The sequence below is a fragment of the Triturus cristatus genome, chromosome 8 (genome assembly GCF_964204655.1).
Source record: "Triturus cristatus chromosome 8, aTriCri1.1, whole genome shotgun sequence".
NCBI lineage: Eukaryota > Metazoa > Chordata > Amphibia > Caudata > Salamandridae > Triturus > Triturus cristatus.
In genome coordinates, this window is record NC_140591.1 from 183,393,280 (window position 1) to 183,419,028 (window position 25,749).

The 25,749-nt window shown below is 49.5% G+C and overlaps 1 protein-coding gene across 3 annotated transcripts in view; it reads right to left on the reverse strand.

Annotated features, from left to right (window-relative positions):
* LOC146801785 (E3 ubiquitin-protein ligase TTC3-like) overlaps positions 1-25,749 on the reverse strand; it is a 1,762,960-nt gene that overhangs the window by 799,884 nt on the left and 937,327 nt on the right. For all 3 annotated transcript variants that reach the window (XM_085621278.1, XM_085621277.1, XM_085621276.1), the window contains exon 31: positions 22,091-22,167. In XM_085621278.1, coding sequence (XP_085477404.1) covers positions 22,091-22,167 — 77 coding nt within the window. The remainder of the gene's footprint in view (positions 1-22,090; positions 22,168-25,749) is intronic.

The window sequence follows — 25,749 nt, forward strand, 5'->3', positions numbered from 1 at the left end:
GAGGCTCCGATGTTACTGGAGCAGCAGGAGGGAAATATTAAAACACGTGAGAGGGGTGGCGTGCTCCTTGATTGATTCAGAAAAAAGAAGAGACCGCGCACCACGTTTCAAAAGTATTCGCTCTGGCCACTTCTGGGTAGTTAATTGAAATACTCAGATCCGAGTGGTTTCAAAATATGAATGCTCTCGCTTCTGATAGAAAAAAATATTTATAAAAAATAACTAAGGATTTGTTTGGTATGGGTCTGACAAGGAAAAAACATATAGTGGGGATAAAACCAAAGACAAGCGTTGTCTCAATAGCAGTTGTATGGCGCATTGAAAAACTTTATAGAAACTCATGACACGACAAGGAAACTAAGTGTGAATAATCAGTTAAACCACCACACTAGTATTTGACTAGGAGCAAGCAGTCAAATCTTCTTACGTCTCAGGAGAAACTGTTCTGCGATCAAGGACTTTAAACTACAAGCAACTGACCTCAGTGCCAAGCTGAAAGCACGCAACTATCTGGATAGAATAATATCACGTGCTAGGACTAGAGCCAGGAACGACAGGCAAGCCCTACTGGAACACACCAAAAAGGAACCAGATACGATTCGTCCTATATGTGTCACAACATATAACAGTGCCTCTAACACCATCAGCAAAATAATTAACAAACACTGGCGTATCCTGAGTGGATGCACAATGACCCTACCAAAAACCCATGTTCTCACACAGAAGGAACCACAACCTGAAGGATATGTTGGTACACACACATTTTCTGGCACCCATCAGCAGCCATCATCCATGCGCCAACTGTATCATGTGCCACATCACATTCACCATAAGCGGTTAGGTGTATAAGGACACCCCTATATTTTACAAGTTAGTGCTCCCGCGTATTCTTAGGTCGTAGCACTACCCTGTCCGTAGAGGGCAGGGATGGGCCTCATGATGAAGCATGCCACCAAGGGGAAACCCGGGTGGTGAGGGTTTTATGAAAAAGAAAAGAATATTTATCTTCAGTTGTTTCTCTGCAAGGCAATACAATGTCTATCACTTCCTTCTCCTTCATATAGACTCTTGATTATTTGTATCGAACCGTGGAGGACAGGTGCCTAGACTTCCTACCTCTACTCTCCCCTTTCTGTTTTTGATGTTGTAATAATTAGAATTTTTTATATTTACACTGTGTGGATCTTTTTCGTTTAACCTATACTACATGATTAGATTTGGTAAAACAAGATGCTCAACACTCTTTCCAAATAAGCCTGAAGGCTGCTCTTCATAGCTACCGCTTAGAGGGCTTTCTATGTTGTCTAAGACCACTAAAATCACCATTAGGGTTGTCTGGATTAGTGCAAGGTGCTTTCATTAAATACGTGTGCACCATATACTAAGCCAGCCACCTACAACAGTGTTCACATAAACAAGACAGAGCAATAATTTTCAGTCTCTTGGAGCTGTATGCAGTGTTTGCAGCCACAAGGTCATCTCGCCTTGTACAGCAATAGCTTGGAAGGAAGGAAAGTTCTTATATTGCTGCCTTTCGTACACTTCTGCATGACAGCAATGTTTGAATACAGAAGAGGAAATGAATGTGCTGAGCAGGCGCAACACTTCCCCTAGCCATAGCAAATAATTTGAAGCTAAGGTAAAATAGAATCCAGAAAAGGGAGGTATTAGACACATGGCCCAAATGAAGAGGGGACATGCTGGAAGATCATATTCTGAATGCAGGCCCAGCAGTGAAGTAATGCATGCTGGGAACCTTACTTGACATGCTGTAAGTTAGCTGGTAGGTACAGCAAGGAAATTCTATGGCTGAAAATATTTTTGAATAATAGAGACCATTTATAGACTGATAGGATTAGGGATGTGTGATGAGACAACCACACATTTTTGGGGATTTCCCTCGGATAGCTGTGGCTTAAATTATGAACACTTAGATTTTAGTAGTAATTACCATAATTCTGATACATGTTTTGCGATGATTGGTGTATAATAAAAAAGAACCCTTGTAAAAATGTGTCTACTGTATTAGAGACCCTCGTGGGACTCTGCTGTATTTAAAAAAACAAAACTCTGCAGATGAGAGATACTCTGACACAGTTGTCAGACCCTTAATACACTATGTCTAAAGAACAAGTTACTTACCTTCGGTAACGATGTATCTGTAAGAAACATTAGTTAGTTAGATTCCTCACCTTAGAATATCCCCAGGTGTCAGACTGGATCCGGAAGATTTTTGTAGCAATACCCCTTGCACGTCGCTAGGCGTCGTCTGCGGCTCCGCGTCCGTCGTCGGCGTCGTGCGCCGGAATGACGTCGGAGTACTTAGACGCCGCCCTCGCGCGCCGACGTCAGTTCTTGTACATAGCTTTCCGCGCCAGGAACGCAGAGCCATGCAAGAGACCGACACTGGTGCCAAAAAGTCTAGGGCCCTCAAAAGGATAGCCTTAACCCTAGATGTCAGTTCGCAGAACGGGGAGGATGGGTGGGTCGGTGAGGAATCTAACTAACTTGTTCATCTGAAAGAAACACGTTAGTTAGATTCCTCACCTTAGAGTAGATACCCAAGCAATACCAACCCCGGTGGTGGGTCTGCGAACCAAGATCACACCAGAAAGTCCTGGAGGACAGAACGGCCAAAGAAGCCATCCCTCCAGACTTGGCTGTCTAGGCAATAATGCCTGGCAAACGTGTGTAGCGAAGCCCACGTCGCCGCCTGACAGATGTCCTGCAAAGGGACTCTCCATCCCAAACCAGTAGTAGCCGCAGTGGCCCGAGTGGAATGGGCTCGCAGCCCAACAGGAGGGTCCTTTTTTGCCAAGGAATAACAGATTTTTATACACAAAACGACCCACCGGGAGATGGTAAGTTTGGGCACAGCTTTCCCCTTCTTAGCACCCACGTATCCAACGGAAAGTTGGTCGTCCACCCGGAACTGTTTTGTGCGGTCCAAATAAAAGGAGAGCGCACGTTTTGGATCCAGACGGTGGAGCCTCTCTTTCTCTTTGGAAGGATGCGGAGGCGGAAAGAAGGTGGGCAAGGTGACAGCTTGCCCAAGATGAAATGGGGTCACCACTTTCGGTAGAAAGGAAGGACGAGGCCGAAGGACCACCTTGTCCGGATGAACAGATAGAAAAGGAGGCTTGGACGATAGAGCCTGGGGCTCACTCACCCGTCTAGCCGAGGTGATGGCTATCAGGAAAGCAGTCTTCAGAGTCAGAAGACGAAGAGGACAATTGTGAAGAGGCTTAAAGGGAGCGCACATCAGTAATGTTAAGACAAGATTCAAGTCCCACTGAGGCTTTACGAAAGGGACAGGAAGGAACGTTTGAGTAATGCCTTTAAGAAAGCGTGAAACTACAGGGGACTTGAAAAGAGAAGGCTGATCAGGAAGCCGTAAGAAGGCAGAGATGGCAGCAAGATAACCTTTCAAGGTGCCCAAGGCAGAGCCCTGCCTGCTGGGCCAAAGAAAGAAGAAAGAGGAGAACCTCAGAAAGAGGGGCGGAAAGGGGATCCACAGCCTTTGCTGTGCACCATGCCACAAATTTGTTCCACCGGCAGGCGTATACCGTCTTTGTGGAGGGACGCCTGGCTGCCAGAATGATATCACAGACTTCAGGAGGCAAGTCAAATGGCATCAACTACCGCCGCTCAATCTCAACGCATGGAGGTGGAGGCTGGACAGGTTCGGGTGGAGGACCGTCCCCTGCTGCTGCGACAGAAGATCCTCCCGAAGGGGCAGACGTATCGGAGGATCGGTCAACATACTGAGTAGCTCGGGATACCAGTACCTTCGTGCCCAATCCAGAGCCACCAAGATGACTTGGGCCCGGTCGTGCCTGATCTTCTTCAGCACTCTGGGCAGAAGTGGTATAGGCGGAAAGGCGTACAACAGACCGCAACTCCACTCGCGACGAAAAGCGTCGCCGAGCGAGTGTCGCCTTGGAAATTCCAACGCGCAGAACTGCTGACATTGCGCGTTCTCGTTGGTGGCGAATAGATCTAACCAAGGCTCTCCCCACTGCTGAAAGAGACCTTGCGCCACCTCGGAGTTCAGACGCCATTCGTGATCCATCATGCACCGGCGGCTGAGTTCGTGTGCTCTGGCATTCAGAGAGCCCGCCAGATGTTGAACCACCAGGATGATGCCCTGGTGTTCCAGCCATGTCCAGAGGCGCAGAGCCTCCTGACAAAGGGTCCACGACCCCCACCCCGCCCTGTTTGTTGCAATACCACATGGCGGTGGTGTTGTCCGTGAACACCTGCACGACACTTCCCCGGACAGAGGGAAGGAAGGCTTTCAGTGAAAGTCGGATCGCTCTCAGCTCCAACAAGTTGATGTAGAGGCGAGACTCCGCCGGAGACCAGAGGCCTCTGATCTCCCCCTCTCCCATATGGCCACCCAATCCCAGGAGGGACGCATCCGTCACTACGACATGCTCCGGAAGGGGTAGGGAGAGGCTCTTGCCCGTGACCCAATCGCGGTCCGTGAGCCACCACTGCAACTGCTGTGCAGTGCCCTCCGAGATCAAGACATGGCCGGACAGGTTGCCGTGATGCTGGGCCCACTGAAACTTCAGGTCCCACTGCAGAGCCCGCATGCGCCGCCTGGCGTGATGCACTAGTAGGATGCAGGAGGCCATCAGCCCCAGAAGCCGCAACACTAGCCTGACCGAAACCCAGGATAGAGGCTGAAAGATGGGAATCAGGGCCTGTATATCCCGGACCCGCTGTTCCGGTGGATGAACCCGGAACTGCGCCGAATCGAGAACCGCTCCGATGAAGTGGAGCTTCTGAGAGGGGCTCAGGTGTGACTTCGGCACGTTGATGGAAAACCCCAGCAAATGCAGGAGATCCGCCGTAGTCTGGAGGTGGGAGACGGCTGCCTGGGGCGAGCCCGCCTTCACCAACCAGTCGTCGAGATAGGGGAAGACTGGAACCCCTGATCTGCGCAGATGAGCTGCGACCACCGCCATCACTTTCGTGAACACCCGAGGGGCACTGGTAAGGCCGAAGGGGAGCACGGTGAACTGAAAGTGCTCCTGACCCACCGTGAACCGCAGGTAACGCCGGTGGGCCGGCAGGACGGGGATGTGGAAATAAGCGTCCTGCAAGTCCAACGCTACCATCCAGTCTCCAGGGTCTAGGGCAGCTAGAACCTGAGCCAAAGTCAACATTTTGAACCGTTCTTTCCGGAGGAAGGCATTGACGTTCCGGAGGTCCAAGATAGGGCGTAGGCCCCCTTTGCCCTTCTTGGGAACCAGAAAGTAGTGGGAATAACAACCACGACCTACTTCTGGGCTCGGAACGCGCTTGACGGCCTCTTTTGCCAAGAGGGCCGAAACTTCCTCCCGCAGAAGATTCAAATGATCCTCCGAGATACGGTGGTGCTGCGGTGGCATGGCTGGAGGGGTCGTCTCGAAGGGGAGGGAGTAGCCCCTTCGGACGATTTGCAGCACCCACCTGTCCGAAGTAATGGTACGCCAGTGGAGCAGGTGATGGCGAACCCGGCCTCCCACTGGCGAGGAATGGGCCTGAAAGCTCGGACTAGGAAGGCTTAGAGGCGGATGCTGCCGGGGTGGATGTGGACTGACTGCGTTGTCCTCTAGTACCGCCTCGGCAGAAACCACGTCCGCAACCGCGTGCAGGCTGGTTCTGCGGCCGGTGGCTAGGCGGACGTGAGGAAGTGCCCCTTCCTTGGCCACGAAAGGAGCGAAAAGCGGAAGTTTGTGGCCGCGGGGCCGAGAGACCCAAGGACTTGGCCGTAGCCCGGGAGTCCTTGAAGCGAGCCAGCGCACTGTCCGCTTTCTCACCAAAAAGGCGAGCGCCATCAAAAGGCATGTCCATGAGAGTGCTCTGGACATACCCTGAAAAGGACGTGGACCACAGCCAGGCGGGACGTCGAAGCGCCACCGTGGTAGAAATCGCCCTACCCAGCGAGTCCGTAGTGTCGAGTCCACATCGGATGGCATGGCGCGCTGCATCTCTCCCATCGGCCAGAGCCGAGGAAAGCCGTGCCCGGGCCTCCTCCGGGCACAGGGGCAGCACGTCCTCCACCATATCCCACAGAGAGTGGGAATAACGGTCCAAGAGACAGGCGGTGTTCAAAGACCGCAGGCCCAAACTGAGCGAGGAGAACAGCTTTTTGCAGAACTGTTCCAGTCTCTTGGAATCCCGGTCCGGTGGAGCGGACGGGAAGGAGGATTGGGAGGTAGAGGCCTGGATAACCAGACTCTCGGGGGTGGGGTGTTGGGACAGAAAACTGGGGTCGCCCGGAGCAGGGCGGTGGCGCCTGGCAACGTTCCTATCCACAGGAGGGACTGTGGAGGGCTTGGACCAGGTGCCCTGTAGAACGTCAATGAGGGCCTTATTGAATTGCAGCAGAGGCTCAGTGGAGCATGCGGCAGACTGAAGCACCTCAGTGAGGATGTTAGTCCTCTCAGCCACGGCAGGCAGCTCAAGCCCAAGGGCCGCGGCCGCCTTGCGCAGCACCACAGAAAAAGCTGCACTTCCTCCGAAGCCACAGTCGGAGGAGAGATGAATCCAGTGTCCGGCGAGGTATCCAAACCACTGACCTCCCCCAGTTCATCTGCCCAGTCCTGTGCAAGTTGGCCCTGAAGGGCCAAAGGGTCCACAGACCCCTCCCAGTCGCCCCCGTCATCCGATTCCTGGTAAAAAGGAGGAATGATCGGAGCCGGTCGATAGACAAAATGTGTCTCCAGCGGCGTCGGATGCGGCGTCGGGACCAGACAGGGGCTGAACCGGGGATCGACGTCGACCGGAGTCGGCGTCGGAGGTGGCACCGGAGTCGACGCCGGCGGAGGAGGCGTGACGAGGTCGACTGGCGTCGACGGGGGCCCAGGCTCGGGCCCCTCGGGGACCTGCGGCGTCGGGGCCGGAGCCTCCAACGGCGCCGGGGCCGGAGCCGCCGGCACGCAAGGTTGCCCAGTCGAGTCCGCGGGGCCCGAAGGCGCGCCAGCGGGCGTCGACGGCGGGGCCAGGCTCCTCATGGCCGAGAGGAAGGCGCTGACCTCCGCCGGCGTCGCGTCAGTCCCAGGGACCGGCGGGTATAGGGACGTGCGCGGCCGAGTCGCGCGACCGGCGAGGGGAGACCGAAGAGCGGCGTCGCCTCTTGGACTTCTTGGAGCGCTTCGACTTACCCGAAGACTTCGAGCCAGACGAGCGACTATGTCGAGTGCGACTCCGCGACCGATCCTTGGACCTCCTCCTGGACCGGGATCGAGAGGGGCACGGAGCCGAGTGGCGAAGCTCGAGAAGCTTGCGGGACCGCTTCCGCCTAGCTTTCGAGGTCAGGGCCTTACAATAGGAGCACGACTCCGCGTCGTGGTCAAGGCCCAAGCAGTACAGGCACCGGCGGTGATGATCGGTCACCGACATCAGTCGGTGACAGTCGTCGCAGGCCTTGAAACCAGGCATCCTACCGGCACCAGAGTCGAGATAGTGACCAAAAAGAGTCAAAAAGTTAGTCAAAAAATGACTAAAGGGGTAGCTCTCCCGGATCGGCGCTTACTGGCGCGGAAAAAGGAAGAACTGACGTCAGCGCGCAAGGGCGGCGTCTAAGTACTCCGACGACGTAATTCCGGCGCACGACGCCAACGACGGACGCGGAGCCGCAGACGACGCCTAGCGACGCGCAAGGGGTATTGCTACAAAAATCTTCTGGATCCTGTCTGACTCCTGGGGATATTCTAAGGTGAGGAATCTAACTAACGTGTTTCTTTCAGATAAAGACAAATCATTAGAGAGAAGAGAGAGACATGCAACTCTCTTTTTCCCCGAAGAGGGAACAATACGTTTATCTCCTCATGAGGCTAAGGTGGTCTACCCTCGTGGTCCCCTTAAAGTGAGAGGTGCGCAACAATTCTTCATCCACCATTAAAGGTCCCTGGTTGCCTCATTTGATACATGGATTTTGTCCAAGATGCATTCCCCAGTGCTAAGCCCATTGAAGGTCGAGGTTCCATTGCAGAGCCAGGATACGCCAATGGACATGAGATACCATCAGGATTTACAAGGCTAGGGACCAAGAAGCCTCTGAATCATCCAGGCCAGAACACAGGGCAAGGCAGAAACATGAGCATCAAATACTGAGGACTTCATTTAGAATTTGGCAAAGAGGTGCTAAGACACAACAGTGACCGAGTACCCTCTCCGCCAAACTGCTGGTCCACCCACTTCATTTAAAGGTGGGCGGAATAAAAGTATGTCGACGACAGAGCCTACTTCAACTCTGCTGTAGACATACTTCTCTGACAGCCCAGCAATTATGGGTCAGCGGAGGATACCATCCAACTACCTACTCTAGCGAGGGGAGTTGGATGGCTTTTTTTGCTGTCCGAGTATGGGACATTAAAAGAAAAAAAAAGAAAATGACCTCCACAACATGAGAGAAAAATTCCATGGTGTGGGGTTATTAGAATTTAATTTTTAAAAAACAAGCTACAACTTTTGAAAGTTGCTTTTGAAAAATTCAAAACTTTTTAAAAGTTTGACAGGTGCCTTTCATGTTTGACAGAGCGGATAGTCAAACCTTTACGAATTGACAAAAACTGTGACTTCGGTCCCTGTCAAAGCTAAGAGTTGCTTCGGGCTGATGGACATCTCTAGATTTGGTGGGCGGACGTCCCTCAGAGTGGCAAGGAAAATGTTGTCCGTGAGAACCTGCACCAGGCTTCCCTTGATGGATGTCAGGAAGCCCATCAACGCCAAGAGTATAGCCCACATCTCCAACAGATTTATGTGGAGCCATGTTTCCGTGAGAGACATGAGTCCTCTAAACTTTTCTTCCAGATGACCACCCCAGCCAAGCACAGTCACATCCGTCATCACAGTCAACGCTTGGTGGGGGATGGAGAGGGTCTACCGCTGGTCAAGTTACACTTGAGAATCCACCACTGCAGGTCTCCTGCAGGCTCCTCTGAAACTTGGATAACATCTGAGAAGTTTCCTTAGTGCTGGGTCCATTGAGACTTCAAATACCACTGCGGAGCCTACATAGGCCACCTAACAAAGTAGACGGGGAAGATGCATAATGCCCAGAAACCTCAGCGCTATTGTCACAGAAATCCAGGAAAGAAGCTAAAACATGGGTATCGCAGCCTGATTGCCCTGGAGTATTAAGACAGAGAATAGGGCTTGAACTGCACCATGTCCAGAACAGCTCCTTTAAATCAAAGGCTCTGTGATGAAGTCAGGTGTGGCTTGAGCAGATCACAGATCCTGAACACCAACGATGTCAAGAGGTCAACCCTCGTCTAGAGATGGTTTATGACTGACTGTGGTGAGCCCGCCTTCAACACGTAGTAGTCGGGTAAGGAAAAACTAGTAAATCCATCTTCTGAATATGGGCAGCGACCACCATACGTTGTGGCTCTGCTTTCTTTAGAACGCTTGAGGGCAGAATAAGTCTTTTCGCAAAAGGCGAGACCCACCAAAAGGCATCTATATTAGAGACACCTGTATGCCCCAGAAAAGCCAGTTGATCACGTCCACATGTGGTAAAGGAGCTGCACACTAGTGCCAACCTCATGCCCCAAGCAATCAGTCATATCGGACTGCCGGCAAGTTCTTGCTAGCCGTGTCCCAAAGGGCACGCATATAAGCCTAACAGGCAGACTGCATTGACAGATATCAATATCGAGCTGGCAGAGAAAAACATCTGCTTTCCAAGCAGCTCATTCCTTTTCGACTGCCTGGACATAGGGAGTCGTAGGGAATGAATCATATTTTTTTTCCTAAACAGATTTTATTGGCATTTGGTTCATGTACAATTCCATTACTTTCATGTCAAGACAGTTACATACCCATATGGTTTATACTATTGTTCTCGTCCTCTTTTCTGCTTTGTTGCCAGTTCGTAAGTAGGGAATGAATAATGGTTAGCTCTACTAGTGGACGCTTGGACCACCAACCTCTCAGGAGTCTGGCGCTGTGTGGGAAAGCCTGGGTTGCTCGGCATCTGGCTACTTGCCTTTTCACTGTCGGGCAAGAGCAAGGCTTTGCTAAAGTACTCATTAGGGTATCAGCCAGGGCTTCATTAAATGTAAGGGCTCAGATGAGGCTGGCCCCAGTTGGAAAACTCCCATAGGGACATTTGCCTTGACTTCCACTGAAAGTAACTGCAGGTTCAAGACCTCAGCTGCACATCTTATCACCACAGAAAAGCAGATGCTCTCCTTTCTAAGTGTTCCAAGGGATGTCACCAACCATGTTTCTGGGGAGGTATACGGCCCACTGGCCTCCTGTAAATTCATGTAACTATCATCATCATCGTGGTATATGGGTAAATCATATTCATCATCACCATCGCAATTGTGGTTGATCAGAGTCGAAATCAATAAGGTGACGAAGCCTTAGAGAAACGCCTTGTGGGAGAGGAAGAGTTTTATGAAAATCAGAGAGTGCTGGAACCACATACACTGGAGTGGAGGCACCACCTCGGTTGGGGGTCAAAGCAGATTTGGCTTGAAGTTGGACAGTGAAATCCGTATGGGCTCGACCGCTGGCACATCTGTAACTGCATTGGTAGTGAAGGAGCTTGAACAGATCTTGAAGGCAGAGTGGAAAGCAGCAATGAAGTTGGTGCGGAAACTGAGGCGGATTCTAGAGGAACAGATGGCGCAGAGGATGGACCCACTGGCAGTAATCCAACTAGAGGCCTCTCCGGGTTCATGCGGTCCGAAGGTGTGACTGAGGGAGCCAGGAGTGCCAAGAATATGTAGCATGGGTTCCTTGCAGGCTTCTACTGCTGCAACTTCACAAGTGGCTCTGGAAAGTTAGAGTGCAATGAGACCCAGCTGTGGAATCTGTTCCGAGAACAGGAGTGAAATTGGATGGCAACTTGATGCCATCCTGACTTCTCTATGGACTTAGAATGGCAGGAGTCCTGTTTCAGTGTCTTATGTGTCTTCTTGGGATTTCGGCTTTACCTAATGATTTTGACCATGCAGAGGACTTGTTGCAAGAGTAATCTGACAAAAAGGAATGAGTCTATGCCATCAACTTGGAAGTCGAAGTAGGACTTACACAAGGTCTGTGACGTCTTTTGGGGTTCACGACCCGGGATCAGCTTTAGGTGCAAGAGAGCACATTTTGCAAGACTTGGAGCTGTGCCCAAACACCAGAGACAGACCTTGTGTGGGTCTGTCACTGACATCTACTTCCAAAAGTCACAGCACAGTCTGAACTGTGAGGATGGCAAGAAGACAACACAAAAAATTACGTTTGTCAGATTTCCAGCAATTTTTTCATAAAACATGGCAATACCATCCAGGCTTGCTCATGCAGGAACATATCCCTGCCAAGGCTTGACCCACATCTGTGTTCTAGATCTTCTGATTGGGAGGGTATTGGACATAAATGGATTTTCAATGGATTTAGGCTGCCTAGGGGTGATAAACTGGGTGCAATGAATTCAGGAAAACGTGAACAAAGGTTTAGGGTTTACCATACCTTTCTTTGGTACCAGTCTATTGATGACACAAATAATGTCTGGGCTGCATGGAAACCTACCCCAGCCATGTATTTTCACCATCTACACATCCTGAAACTTGCGTTACTGCGTTACTGGTTGTCAGTCCTGCCTTGTCCTGTTTGGCTGGACAGACTAATGCATTGACAATGACATTTGTCAGATTTTAGGAAACGTATCCCTAAAGCATGTTAACTCCCTCCACTCTTCCTTAAGCATTAATATATTTCTGCCAGGGCTTGGCTTACATCTTTGTTTCCCTGGGTTTTCTGGGTGGGAGTTTATCAACCATAAAAGGGGTTTCGATAGACCCGCCGATCATTAACTGGGTATAATCCTTTCAGGAAATTTCAAAAGCAACTGTCTTTTGGTAAAAGTCCAAACGAACAAGTTACTTACCTTCGGTAACGCTTTTTCTGGTGGATACAGTATCTGCCTGTGGATTCCTCACCTTTTGAATTACCCCCTGCGCAGTATTCCACAGTAACTTTTTTCCATAGCTCTTCCACGTCGACGAGGACGTCACAATGGAACGGCTCCGCTCACGACCCCGCACGACGTCATCAGAGCCTTAAGAAGACCTTGACGGCGTACTGACGTCAGTTCCACCCTTTTTTTCCGTGCCTTCGAGGCAAACGGGTGAACCGACAACATTGCACAAGCATACACAATATACAACATTTCCTCAAGTATACGCAGTATATGATTTAAAGAAGAAAAGAAACTGGAAATTCTAAAATGGAAAATGCTACTTACCCAGTAAGCATCTGTTCTTGGCTTGTAGAGCTGTAGATTCACATACTTTGCATACTCCTGCCATCTAGTGTTAGGTCTGGATGTTTGCAAGTTGTTTTTCTTCGAAGAAGTCTTTCCAGTCACGAGGTAAGGTGACTCCTCCTTTCGGTGATAATGCGCATGGGCATCAACTACATTGTTAGATTGTTTTCCCACAGAGGGTGAGAATGGAGTTAGTTAGTGTAGAATAAAGATGTCCATGCATATATATATATATGAGTAAGAAACTGCAACAGGTATAGGTACCCGGGGAGGCGGGTGGGTGCATGTGAATCTACAGCTCTACATGCCAAACACAGATGCTCACTGGATAAGTGACATTTTCCGTTTGAGGCATGTGAGCTGTAGCTCACATGCTTTGCGTAGACTATACAGCAGTATTCTCCAAAAAGCGGTGGCTAACCTGTAGCTGTTGCAGTTGTCTGAAAAAGTGTTCTAAGTACTGCCTGGCCTACATTAGCTTGCTGCCTCGCTAACACATCTACACAATAGTGCTTGGTGCTTTACAGATGTCAGCTATGGGAATGTTTCCTAAGAAAGTCATAGTAGCCCCTATTTTGCAAGCTGAATTAGCAAAGTTATTTTTGCTTTCGCATAAGATGTCTGAATACATTTGACAATCCATCTAGCAATACCTGATTTAGATATAGGATTGCCTTAGTGTGGTGGAGAAAAAGCAACAAAGAGTTGTTTTGTGAAATGGTGTTGCTCTTTCTATGTGTATATAGCAAAGCTCTTCCAACATCTAAGGTGTGTAGAGCTATTTCTGCCACTGAATCTGGTTGAGGAAAAAACACAGGTAACTCAGCCGATTGAATGATGTGAAAGGCAGATACTACTTTAGGTAGAAATTTAGGGTTAGTAGGAAGAACTACTTTGTCTTTGTGGAGCTGGAAAAAAGGTTCCTCTATGGTTAGTGCCTGTAGCTCACCCACTCTCCTCAGTGAGGTAACTGCAATGAGGAAAGCAACTTTTCATGAAAGAAATTGGACCCATTAACCGTGTAAGGACTATGTTAAGATTCCACACTGGGGAAGATGGAAGTCTTGGTGGTATTACCCTTTTTAATCCTTCCATAAATGCATTGATAACTGGTACGATAAACAGAGACAAACGCTGTATAGTTTGCAAGTACGCAGCTATTGCAGTGAGATGTAAGCGGATGGATGTGTACGCTAATCCTGACTGCTGCAAGTGTAGTAAATAAGAGATTTTATTTTGTATGGAAACAACCAAAAGATTGATATTGTTATTATTAGAATATATAACAAATTGTTTCCAGTAGGCTTTCTGCCCTCTTTTATGATGTTCATACAGTCTGGTGGAAGATTCAGATAACCAAACTCAATGACTTCAGGAGCCAGATCGCTAAGTTGAGTTCTTTGGGATCTGGATGTCTTATTTCTCAATGGCTCTGAGTGATGAGACTGGATGTGAGATACAGCTTTTGATGTGGACCTACTGATAGCTCCAACAGGGTTGTGAACCAAGGTTGACAGGCCCATGTGGGAGCTACTAAGATTAGTGTGAGAGATTTTTGCCTGAGCTTCAGAACCACTAGTGGAATGAGTGGGAGAGTTGGAAAAGTATAGGCAAAGATCCTTGACCAGTTCATCTATAGTGCATTGCTTTTGGAGAATGGGTGTGGATACCTGGAGTCGAAGCTTGGGCATTTAGCGTTTTCATGTGTGGCGAATAGATCTATTTGGGGAAAACTCCAACGTTGAAAGTTTGGGAGGAGAACTTGAGGGTGTGGTTCCCACTGGTGGATTTGTTGCTTCTGTCTGCTGAGAAGGTCGGCAATTTGATTGTTTAATCATGGAAGGTTTTCTTGTAGGAGATACATTCTGTGTTGTATGGCCCACCTCCAAATGGCTTGTGCTAGTAGTGACAGTTGTAGAGTGTGCCCCCCGTGTTTTTGTATATAGTACATGGCTATCATGTTGTCGGTGCGGACTAGGACAGATTTGCCTTCAAGGTGAATTTGAAAGGTTTTGAGCGCTAGAAACACTGCTAACAGCTCTAGGTCATTGATATGGGGATGTATTTGCTTTTGACTCTACAAGCCTTGAATTGTGTGATCTTGGAGATGAGCTCCCCAACCAGTGAGCAACGCGTCTGCTCTTAGCACTGTTTGTGGAACAGGGTCAATGAAGGGCCGCCCTTTGGACAGATTTTGTGGGTTCCACCACTGCAGAGAGCAATGGGTGCAGCCATTTAACAACACTAGATCGGTTAATTGACCCTGTGACTGGTTCCACTGAGTCGCTAAGCATTGTTAAAGGGGACGCATGTGAAGCCTTGTATGAGGAACAATCGTGAGGCAAGACGCCATCATTCCCGGGTGTTGCATTAACACTTGAGCTGCTAATGAGTGGTTGGGCTGAAACTGAGTGATTAGAGCCTGAAGCACAAGTTACTTACCTTCGGTAACGATATATCTGTAAGAAACATTAGTTCGTTATAGATTCCTTACCTTAGAATTACCCCCAGGTATCATACTGGATCCAGAAAGATGTTTTTCGCCAGCAGTACCTTTGCGCGTCGGAAGGTGGCGTCGGCCGGCTCCGCGCCCGTCATCCGGGTCGCCGGGATGACGCTGCGGCAGCTACTTAGACGCCGCCTTCTCTCGCTGACGTTAGTTCTGTACACGACTTTCCGCGCCAGAAACGCAGAGCCATGCAAGACACTGACCATTGGTGCACTAAACTAGGGCACTGAAAGGATGTCCTTAACCCTAGAAATCAGTTCGCAGAACGGGGAGGATGGGTGAGGCGGTAAGGAATCTCTAACTAACTAATGTTTCTTACAAATATATCGTTAACGAAGGTAAGTAACTTGTGCATCTGAAAGAAACACGTTAGTTATAGATTCTTTACCTTAGACTAGATACCCCAGCAATACCAACCCCTGTGGGGGGGGGGGGGGGGGGGGGGGGGTCTGCGAACCAAGCTCACACCAGAAAATCCTGGGGAACAGAACGGCCAAAGAAGCCATCTCGCCGGACTTGGCTGTCCAGTCAGTAGTGTTTGGTGAACGTGTGCAGCGATGCCCACGTGGCTGCCTGGCAGATATCATTCAGAGGCACTCCCCTTCCCAAGGCAATAGTGGCTGCCGTCGCCCTGGTGGAGTGAGCGCGTAGCCCAACCGGAGGCTCCTTTTTAGCTAGAGAGTAACAAGCCTTAATATACACCACGACCCATCGAGAAATGGTGCGTTTGTATACGGCTTGACCCTTCTTTGCACCCGCGTAACTAACAAAAAGTTGATCATCCACCCAGAACTGTTTGTGCGAGCCAGATAGAAGGAGACTGCACGTTTTGGGTCCAGATGGTGCAGCCTCTCTTCTTCCTTTGAAGGATGCGAAGGCAGAAAGAAGGTGGGCAAAGTAATGGTCTATTAACAAATAGCCAACGTGCACTCTAGTTTTGAATGTTCTTTAACAAGTAATTAATAGTGTGCTCTCAACACCATGACGACCGTCCAGAGCGTCACATAGAGAAATGTCAACGAAAATGCATGAAGAGAACCTCCTGCTGGTGTGAGCACTGTAGACACAGCAAACGTGTTGCTATACAATTTTAACAAATGAGTGAATTCAATTATCAAAGCTCGTAAAGATCTTCAATGTTTCAAAGTTTTTATTGCATTCTATCTATGCAAATGCACTTCAAAGTAATGGTCTGCCCGATGTGAAAGGCAGTGACCACTTTAGGAAGAAACGACGGACGGGTCCGGAGAACCACCTTGTCCGGATGAACAAATAGGAAAGGAGGTTTAGAAGAAAGAGCCTGGAGCTCACTCACCCTTCTAGCAGAAGTGATGGCAACCAGGAAAGCAGTTTTAAGAGTCAGAAAGCGTAAAGGACAGTTATGCAGCGGCTCAAAGGGAGCACACATGAGATAGTTTAGCACAAGGTTCAAGTCCCACTGAGGCATAACGAAGGGGATTGGAGGAAAAAGATGCATTAAGCCTTTTAGGAAACGGTTAACTACCGGGGACTTGAAAAGAGAAGGCTGATCTGGCAACCGAAGAAAGTCAGAGATGGCCAAAAGATAGCCCTTGAAAGTGCCCAGAGCAGAGCCCTGCTGGGCTAAAGAGAGAAGAAACAAGAGTACTTCAGAAAGAGGGGCAGAAAGGGGGTCCACAGCCTTTCCTATGCACCATGCCACAAATTTGTTCCACCTACAGGTGTATACCGTCTTTGTGGAGCGACGCCTGGCTGCCCAGATTACATCACAAACTTCGGGAGGCAGGTCGAAGGACGTCAACTGCCGCTGCTCAATCTCCACGCAAGGAGGTGGAGACTGGACAGGTTCGGGTGGAGGACCGTCCACTGCTGCGGCGACAGAAGATCCTCCCGAAGAGGCAGTCTGACCAGAGGATCGATGGCCATGTTGAGCAGCTCGAGATACCAGACTCTTCGTGGCCAATCTGGGGCCACAAGAATGACTTGGGCCCGGTCGCGCCTGATCTTCTTCAGCACTCTGGGCAGAAGTGGAATAGGGGGAAAGGCGTACAACAGACCGCAACTCCACTTGTGACGAAAAGCGTCGATAGGGAGTCCTGCCTTGGAAATTCCAACGCGCAGAATTTCTGACATTGCGCATTCTCTTCGGTGGCGAATAGATCTAACCAAGGCTCTCCCCACTGTCGAAAGAGACCTTGCACCACCTCCGAGTGAAGACACCATTCGTGATCCATCATGTACCTGTAGCTGAGTTTGTCTGCCCTGGCGTTCAGAGAACCTGCCAGGTGTTGAACCACCTGGGAAATGCCCTGATGTTCCAGCCATGTCCAGAGACGGAGGGTCTCTTGACATAGGGTCCACAACCCCACCCCGACTTGTTTGTTGAAGTACCACATGGCAGGGGTGTAGTCCGTGAACACCTGCACTACTCTTCCCATGACAGAGGGAAGGAATGCCTTCAGTGCAAGCTCCTGAAGGTTGATGTGGAGCCCGGACTCCGCCGGAGACCAGACGCCTCTGATCTCTGCCTTTCCCATGTGGCCGGCCGCACCACCCCAGAAGTGAGGCATCTGACATCACTGTGAACTCTGTCTGGGAGAGGGACCTGTCGTTTACACAATCCTGGTTCGTTAGACACCACGGCAATTAATGTGCAGTGCCCTCCGAGATCTTGATGTAATCGGAAAGATCCCCCTGATGCTGTGCCCACTGGAACTTTACGTCCCACTGCAGAGCCCGCATATGCCACCTGGCATAGTACAGCAACAGGATGCAAGAGGCCATGATGCCAATTAGCCTCAGGGTCATTCTGACCGAAACCTGGGATAGAGGCTGAAAGATTGGAATCATAGCCCAAAGATCCCAGACTCGCTGCTCCAGAGGATAAGCCCAAAACTGCGCTGTGTCCAGAACTGCTCCGATGAGAAGGAGCTTCTGAGAGGGAATCAGGAATTACTTTGGTACGTTGATGGTGAACACCAGCGAATGCAGGAGTTCGGCCGTAGTCAACAGCCAGTCATCGAGATAGGGGAAGAATGGAACCCCTGATCTACAGGACGGGGATCTGAAAATAAGCGTCCTGCAAGTCCAACGCTACCATCCAGTCTCTAGGGTCGAGGGCAGACAGGACCTGGGCCAAAGTCAACATTTTGAACTTCTCCTTCCGGAGGAAGCGGTTGACATTCCTGAGATCCATGATAGGACGCAGGCCTTTGTCCTTATTGGGCACCAGAAAGTAGTGGGAATAACAACCACGGCCTACTTCTGGGGCAGGAACTCGTCCGGTGGCTCCCTTAGCCAAGAGAGCCGTAACTTCCTGTTGGAGAAGGGCCAGGTGATCCTCCGACATGCGATGGAATTGAGGTGGCATGGATGGAGGGGTAGTCTAGCAGGGGAGGGAGTAGCCCCTTCGGACTATCTGCAAAACCCACCTGTCTGACGTGATGTTGCACCAGTGGGGGAGATGATGGCAATCCTGCCACCTACTGGCAATTGGTGTCCCTGAAAGGTCTGACTAGGAGGGCTTGGAAGCTGCTGCAAAGGGGGCGCTGCTGGACTGGCCCGCCCGCTGGCGGTGGGTCCCACATCCTCGGCCGCGCAGAGGCTGGACCACTTGCACAGGCCTGTGGCTCTGGGTGGAACATGGCGGGGCACCCCTTCCGTAGCCACGAGGGGCAAAAAGACTGCGCGGGGCGAGAGGTGGAAGAGAGGCCCAAAGATCTGGCCATAGCCCTAAAGTCCTTAAAGCGTGTTGTCTGCTTTGTCGCTGTATAGGCAACGGCCATCAAAGGGCATGTCCAAAAGAGTAGCTTGGACATCGCCCAAAAAGCCAGTGGACCTCAGCCAGGCGTAGAGTCTAAGGGCTACTGACGTGGAAATTGTCCTGCCTAGCGAGTCGGCGGTGTCCAGCCCACATTGAAATGGCAAACTTTGCTGCCTCTCTCCCTTCGGCCACTGCACGGGAGAGTACAGCCTGGGCCTCCTCCGGGCATTGTGGTAGCACTTGCGTGACCAAATCCCACACAGAGTAGGAGTAACGGCCCAAGAGACTTGCGGTGTTCACCGACCTCAGTCCTAAGCTGGAGGAAGAAAACGTCTTCTTCCCAAGGTGGTTCAGCTTCTTGGATTCCCTATCCGGTGGTGCAGTAGGGAATGCACGCTTGGAAGTCGAGGCTTGGACCACCAAGCTCTCAGGGGTGGGGTGTTGGGAGAGGAAAATGGGGTAGCCTGGGGCCGGGCGGTGGCATCGGGCAATCATCCTGTCCACAGGAGTCCCTGTGTTGGGCTTGAACCACGCACCCAAAAGGATGTCCATAAGAGCCTCACTGAATGGCAGCAAGGGCTCTTAAGAGGCTGCTTCCTGTTGAAGCACCTCGGTCAGGAGGTTAGTCCTAACAGTCACCGTAGGAAGCTCGAGGGTGAAGGCCCCAGCCGCCCTACACAACACCACTGCATATGACGCACCCTCCTCCGAAGCCCCGGTAGGGGGAGAAAGCATGCCAAGGTCTGGGGAAGTGTCCAGACCACTGGCCTCACCCAACTCCTCCCTCGAGTTCGGTTCTTCCAACTGGTCTGCCAGATGGTCCAAAGAACCCTCCCAATCCTTTTCACCTTCCTCTAGTAGCCACTCAGGGCGATAGGTAACAGCAGGGAAAAACAGGGGTACAAAAGTACCGGTCGGCGCTGGTCCCGAAGTCGGGCGACATCGGTCCGGCTCAGTCTCCACATTGAGGGGGGGCCGGGGTCGACGTCGGCTGGGGAAACAACCAGCGTCGGAGGGGGCGGAGGCGTCCCCAATGGATTCGGCACTGGAGGAGGTGGCACCAGGTCGAATGCCGCCGAGCTGGATCCAGGCCAGGATCCCTGGGGACCCTGCAGCACCGGGGCCGAAGCTGCCGGCATCAAAGGCTTAGAGCCCCCAGCTGAGTTTGTGGGGCTCAAAGGTGCGCCGGCGGAGTTGGGCTGCTCAAAAATAGAATGGAGAGCTTTGTAAAAGCTACACAGTTGGGCAGGGGTCGCCCCGGCTCCCAGAAAGGGAGGGAGGGAGGCTCGGGGTCAACCCAACAGGCCGACGGACGGGGAGCACGCGAAGAGCAACGGTGCTTCTTCGTCTTCTTTTTGTGCTTCGACTTACCCGAAGATGAAGACTTTAACAAGGAGTGGTGATAGCTCCAGGACCGGTCCCGTGACCTCCCTCTCGACCGGTACCTCGATCGGCACAGAGCCGACTGCCGGGCCTCCAGAATCTTTCGGGACCGCTCCCGCAAAGACTTCGGGGCCATGGCCCGGCAGTCGGAGCACGAATTCGGGTCATGTTCGCGCTCCAGGCACCAGAGGCACAAAAGATGGGGGTCCGTCTCCGACATCAGATTGAGACAGGCGTCACAAGGCTTGAAGCCGGTCGGCCGAGACGACATCCCTGTGCATCAGGAGTTGTAACAACACAAAAAGATGTTGACAAAAAGTCGCAAAAATAGAGTCAAAAAGTGACTCAAGGTACCGCTCTCTCTGGATATGCGCTGGCTGGCACGGAAAAAGAAAGAACTGACGTCAGCGCGCAGGGGCGGCGTCTAGGTAGATACTGCAAGGCCATTCCTGTGACCCCGACGCCAACACCGAACGCGGAGTCGACCAACGCGCAGGGGTACTGCTGAAGAAAAATTCTCCGGAACCAGACTGACGCCTGGGAGTAATCCTAAGGTGAGGAATAAATAACTAATTGTCTCTTTCAGATACACGTCGATGGTGCGGGAAAAAGGGAACGGACGTCAGCACACCAACGAGGTCTTCTTATGGCTCCAATGACATCGCACAGGGTCGCGAGCGGAGCCGTTCTATTGAAACGTCCTCATCGACGACAGAGAGGTACAGAGAAAAGTTTCTATGGAATGCTACACAGGGGGTAATTCAAAAGGTGAGGAATGCACAGGCAGATGCATCCATCAGAAAGCATCTTTCCTAATGCTTTAGCACAGGAGAGTGTGTCTGGGCCCCAAAAAGGAACTAAAGTCTGTCTGAATATTTTGTTAGGGTAAGAAAAAAAATCAAAAGAGAAATACGGCTCTTTAGTATCCTCCCTTCCCATACGTGCCTCTTACTTTGTTTCTTCTGTTGCTCCAGTGGAAGGAAGGGGGGGAGGGGGGGAGCTAGTATGCTCTCCCACTTTTGCCTCTACTTCTCTCACAACCTGATGTGGCCAGTAGGTGAAACTAGGGAGGAGATGAGGCAGTAATAACTGCCCAGAGACCCTCCCTATACCCCATCCACCGTTCATATACTGAGGTGGTGGCATGAGAAAACCTTCCCAGGCCTTCCATATGCGTGAAACATCACATGAAATTACATACATTCTTTATGAGGCAGTTTGGAAGTTGACAGCAGGCCAATTTATTTAAGCCCTTGCGGGTGCCCAGAAGGAATTCTGCACGGACAACCAAAAATGGAACAGAGGTGAGCCTTAGCTCTGCAGGCTTTTGTACTCCATTCACGCTGGCAGGAAGCCACATGTTCTACAAGGCCTGGAAAAATTGGAGAACATAGTATTATAACAAAAACAGATACGTAATTAAACTCTCACAAAGCACCTCTATTCTCAATTGTTGAGTCCCCCTCAGGAATGCTTTGAAAACAAATAGATGACTTTTGATTAGGTACTGTCAAATGTGCTGTAAAACACTGAATTTAAACTATTTATTTTTCTTGGGGAGGTAATCCATCCAGTCTCCTTAGGATGATAGGCGGTACATGGCCCACTGACTAACATACACATAATAATTTAACCCCCACTTAAAAAGGTAAGACAAGCATTTCTAAAGTCATAGGTGCAGATTAATACTGCCTAGAAATCAGAGGTTTACTGCACCAAAATATTCTTCAAAAAACAAGGAAAGTACAATCCACAGTGAAATATGCAAACTAAAAGTTCAGTCTTAAATTTATCAAAGCAATTTCAAACCGGGCAAACAAAGCTGATACAAGTGGATGGTAGGTACATCATGCAAATAGCTTCTAGAAGGAGGGTTCCTGTACCACTCAGAGACAAGGAAAAGTTAGGATTATTATGCCTCACAGTTTTGGTAATGAGGTAACCTAGCAAGGGATGCTTAAAGCGTGCCTCCGATTGTTTTAGCCATTGACAGATCCTCCTCACCACGGAAAATAATTCCTGTGGTTGGGCTCTTGGTTTGCTGTCTTTTTAGGGAGGTTACATATTTTGATACCTCTAATACCTTGCTGGGCTGCCTGCATAGTCAATGTATTGCCATAGGACAAAAGAAAGAAATACTAGACAGACTTTGACAGTACTGCTGGAATTTCCTGGCAATGAATGTACTTACAACGCATTTTTCTCCAAAGATATATGCTTAAGTTCTTGAGCGGCTGTACCAACACCTCCAGGCAATAATAATAAAGGCTAAAGAAAAAGAAATGTCAGAAAATTAAAAAAAAATAAAAGCAAAGTAAAACAAATTCAACATTAAATTATCAATGAGCACAGCACTAGAGACAAGGACTATTAGGTGTGAATAAAATAAAACAAAATATTTCAGTTTATAGAAGGTAGTTTACCAGGATACTCTACAAAGACCAAACGTCTTACATGTTTTATTCTATTTCAGTGCGGAAACTATCTTGTCTAACATTTCTACTTTCAAAACATATTATGTGATTAGTGCTTCAAGACAAAGTTACTTACCTACGGTAACGATCTTTCTGGTGGATATTTTATCTATCTGCAGATTCCTCACCTGTAGAATAATCCCAGACATCAGACTGGATCTGGAAACTACAAAGCTCTTGTGTAGCTCGCGGGGGCGTTAACTTTATATCAACGCCTGAAAGGTGCCTGACTAGCCTAATTGATGTCGAATAGCTGCCTAAAGCTGAATGATAGTAAGACAGAGGTTATGATCATTTGGAAATTCCCCTCCATTTGGTGCTCAGCCTGGTGGCTCCAGAGGTTGGGGCCCGTCCCCACGGCTAAAACAGAAGTAAAAAATCTTGGTGTGGCTTGAACTGAAACTGTCTTTTGAGTCCCACACTAGGAAGGTTGCAGGGAGATGCTTTGGCACCCTTAATATGCTAAGGAAAACCTTTGACATTCTTCCCGCCTCTGCAAGGAAAACTCTAGTCCACACTCTGGTGACCTCGCAGCTGGACTATGGGAATGTCCTATATTTGGGAGCATCTAAAGGAAGCCTGCAATGGCTGCAACGCATTCAGAATGTGGTGGCACACCTAGTTCTCAATCTACCTAGGCAGGCTACAGCGACGAAAACCCTGGACTCCCTTCCCTGGCTGCCAGTCAGTAAAAGAATTCTTTTTAAAGTCTTATGTTTCTGTCACCGAAGTCTACAGGTGAAAGATCCCAGCTACCTGTATGATCTCATGACCCCCTACAACTCGACAGTTAAGATCGACAGGAGCACATCTGCTCAAAGTACCGGAAATCAAAAGGGCAAGGATGGGGGTACGCTCATTTGGATATCTGATAGCCAAAAATTGGAACACTCTGCCACCTTTGCTGTGCGCAGAAAAATCTGATCCATCTTCCGTAGAGGCCTAAAAACCTGGCTTTACCAGTTATAAGCCATGTCTCCCTGATTGACTCCTGCATGTAACTGTTTCTATAGCGCGGGGACACACCAGTCGGTGTAGCCAGGCGCTTTACAAATTACTTTCTTATCATTACATCACTGAAGCCATTTAGCGCCCACCTTGGCGTAACAATGTCAGTTTCCATCAATTTTTTCTGCCTGTTTTCAAAGCAAATGGTTTGAATACAATCTAAGAGTAGCACAATACCAAAATAGATTTTTTGATTTTATTAACTGTCTTTAAAGCAGATCTATCAAAAGAGGAAGCTGACAGGTCGCTGAGGAATTTACAGGTAAATAGAGTATCCACCAAGAGGTTTGTTACCGCATGTGAGTAGCTTTTTGTTCTGTTGGATACTTCCACCTGGAGATTCCTCACATGCAGAATAGAATTTCCAAGCAATAACCATCCCAGGAGGGGGGTTAATGGATGACTAGACAAGAAAACATTATAAGACTGATTTTGCAAAGTGGCCACCCCTACATGCCTCCCAATCCAGGCAGCAATGCTTAGCGAAAGTATGCCCAGGTCACTGCCTGCAAATGTCTGCTACGGGAACGGCTCCAGCAAGGGCAGAAATGGAAGGTTTAGCCCTGGAGGAATGGTTCCTGATTCCCTCTGGAGGATCCTTTTTAGCCAAAGCATAGCAAGTTTTGATGCAGAGTGATCCACCATGAAACAGTCCTCTTCTGCAGTTTCCCCTTCTTGGAACCACAGTATTCATGCAAGAGCTGGTCATCTGGTTGTCTGACCTTGGTGTGGGTCCAAGTAATAGTGGACCGCCCACCTAGGATCCAACCCATGCAACCCTTCGTCCTCCTTAGTGGGATGGGGAGGGAGGGGGAAGGGGAATTAAAAGGTGGACAAATGATGGACGGAAGTCACCACTTTTGGCAGAAAGGTAGCCCTGGTTCGCAACTGCAAATTATCAGGGAAAAAGGAAATAAAGGGTGGATGAGAATTAAGAGCTTGCAATTCGCTCACCAGTCTTACTGAATTAATAGCAACTAAAAATACTGTTGTTAGTGTCAAAATCTGTAAGGGACAACTATGCAGGGTCTCAAACAGAGTGCTTATTAGTTAAAACTAAATTAAAATCCTAGTGGGGTACAACAAGGGGCTTGGGAGGGCGCATGTTTGTCAACCCTTTCAATAAATGTATTACAATCGCAGTTTTAAAGAAGGATGGCTGGCCTGGCAGGTAGAAGAAAGCGGACAACGCAGCAAAATACCCCTTGAAAGTGCCAATTTCATACCCACTATGGGCAAGCGAAAAAGCATATTGCAGGACGTGTGAAAATTTGGCCTGCAAGGGGTCCACATTGTTCTTCATGAACCAGTCAACAAACTTGCTCCATTAGTCAAAGTAAGCCATTTTGGTGGAGGGGCAACTGAAATTAGCTTAAATGTTCCTGTTCAATATCCAGGTATGTAGGTGAAGGCCTCCGAGATTTGGATGCAAGATCATTACCCTTGACTGGGAGAGAAGGTTGAGCCTGAATGGCAACTTGAGTGGGGAGAAGGGGAGAAGAGCAAATGGTCTGCATACCACACATTCCTGAGTCAATCTGGGGGTATGCGAATGACTTGGATGTGGTGTTAGCAAACCTTGCTTAGAACCCTAGGAATCAAGGGTATTGAGCAAATTGCGTAATACAAATAAAAGTTTCACCTCAACAGAAACTGGTGGCCACAAAACAGATGGCATTAAGCATTCTCTGAAGAGGCGATCAAGTTCACCTGAGGAATGTCCCACTTGGAGAAGATGCCCTGGACTACCTCCAGTAGAAGATTCCACTTGGATCGGCAAGATAACACTGGCTCAAGCCGTCGGCTCAGACATTTAGAGTCCCTTCTAGGTGACTGGCAGTTAACTAGATCCCTTGGCGGTGTGCCTAAGACCACAGTCTCAATGACTTCAGACAAAGGACGTGAGATCCAACTCCCCTTACTTGGTGACATACCATATCACTGGTGTGATGTTTGTCAAGATATCAATGGACCGACCTTCAAAGGGGGGGGAGGAAGGCCTTTAGGCCAGCCGCAATGTTCGCAGTTCCAACAGGTTGATGTGAAGAACCAGCTCTTCCAGCGGCCTCCAGATCCTGTAGGTAAGCTACCAATCCTAAAGTGGAGGCATCTGTCACTACCGCAGCTACAGTTGACTGAGAATGGCCCGATACCACTGCTGGCGACCTGGCTTTGAAACAACAGTCTAGATATGAGAAAATTAGGATGCCCAATCTTATGAGGTAGGCCTTAACCAACTCCATCAGCTTCATGAAGACTTGAGGTGCTGATGTTGGGCCAAAAGGGAACACTGCTAATTGCTAGTGTGTAGAATCCACCAAAATGTTTTAATACTTCTGGTATGATCGCAGGATAGCAATGTGGAAGT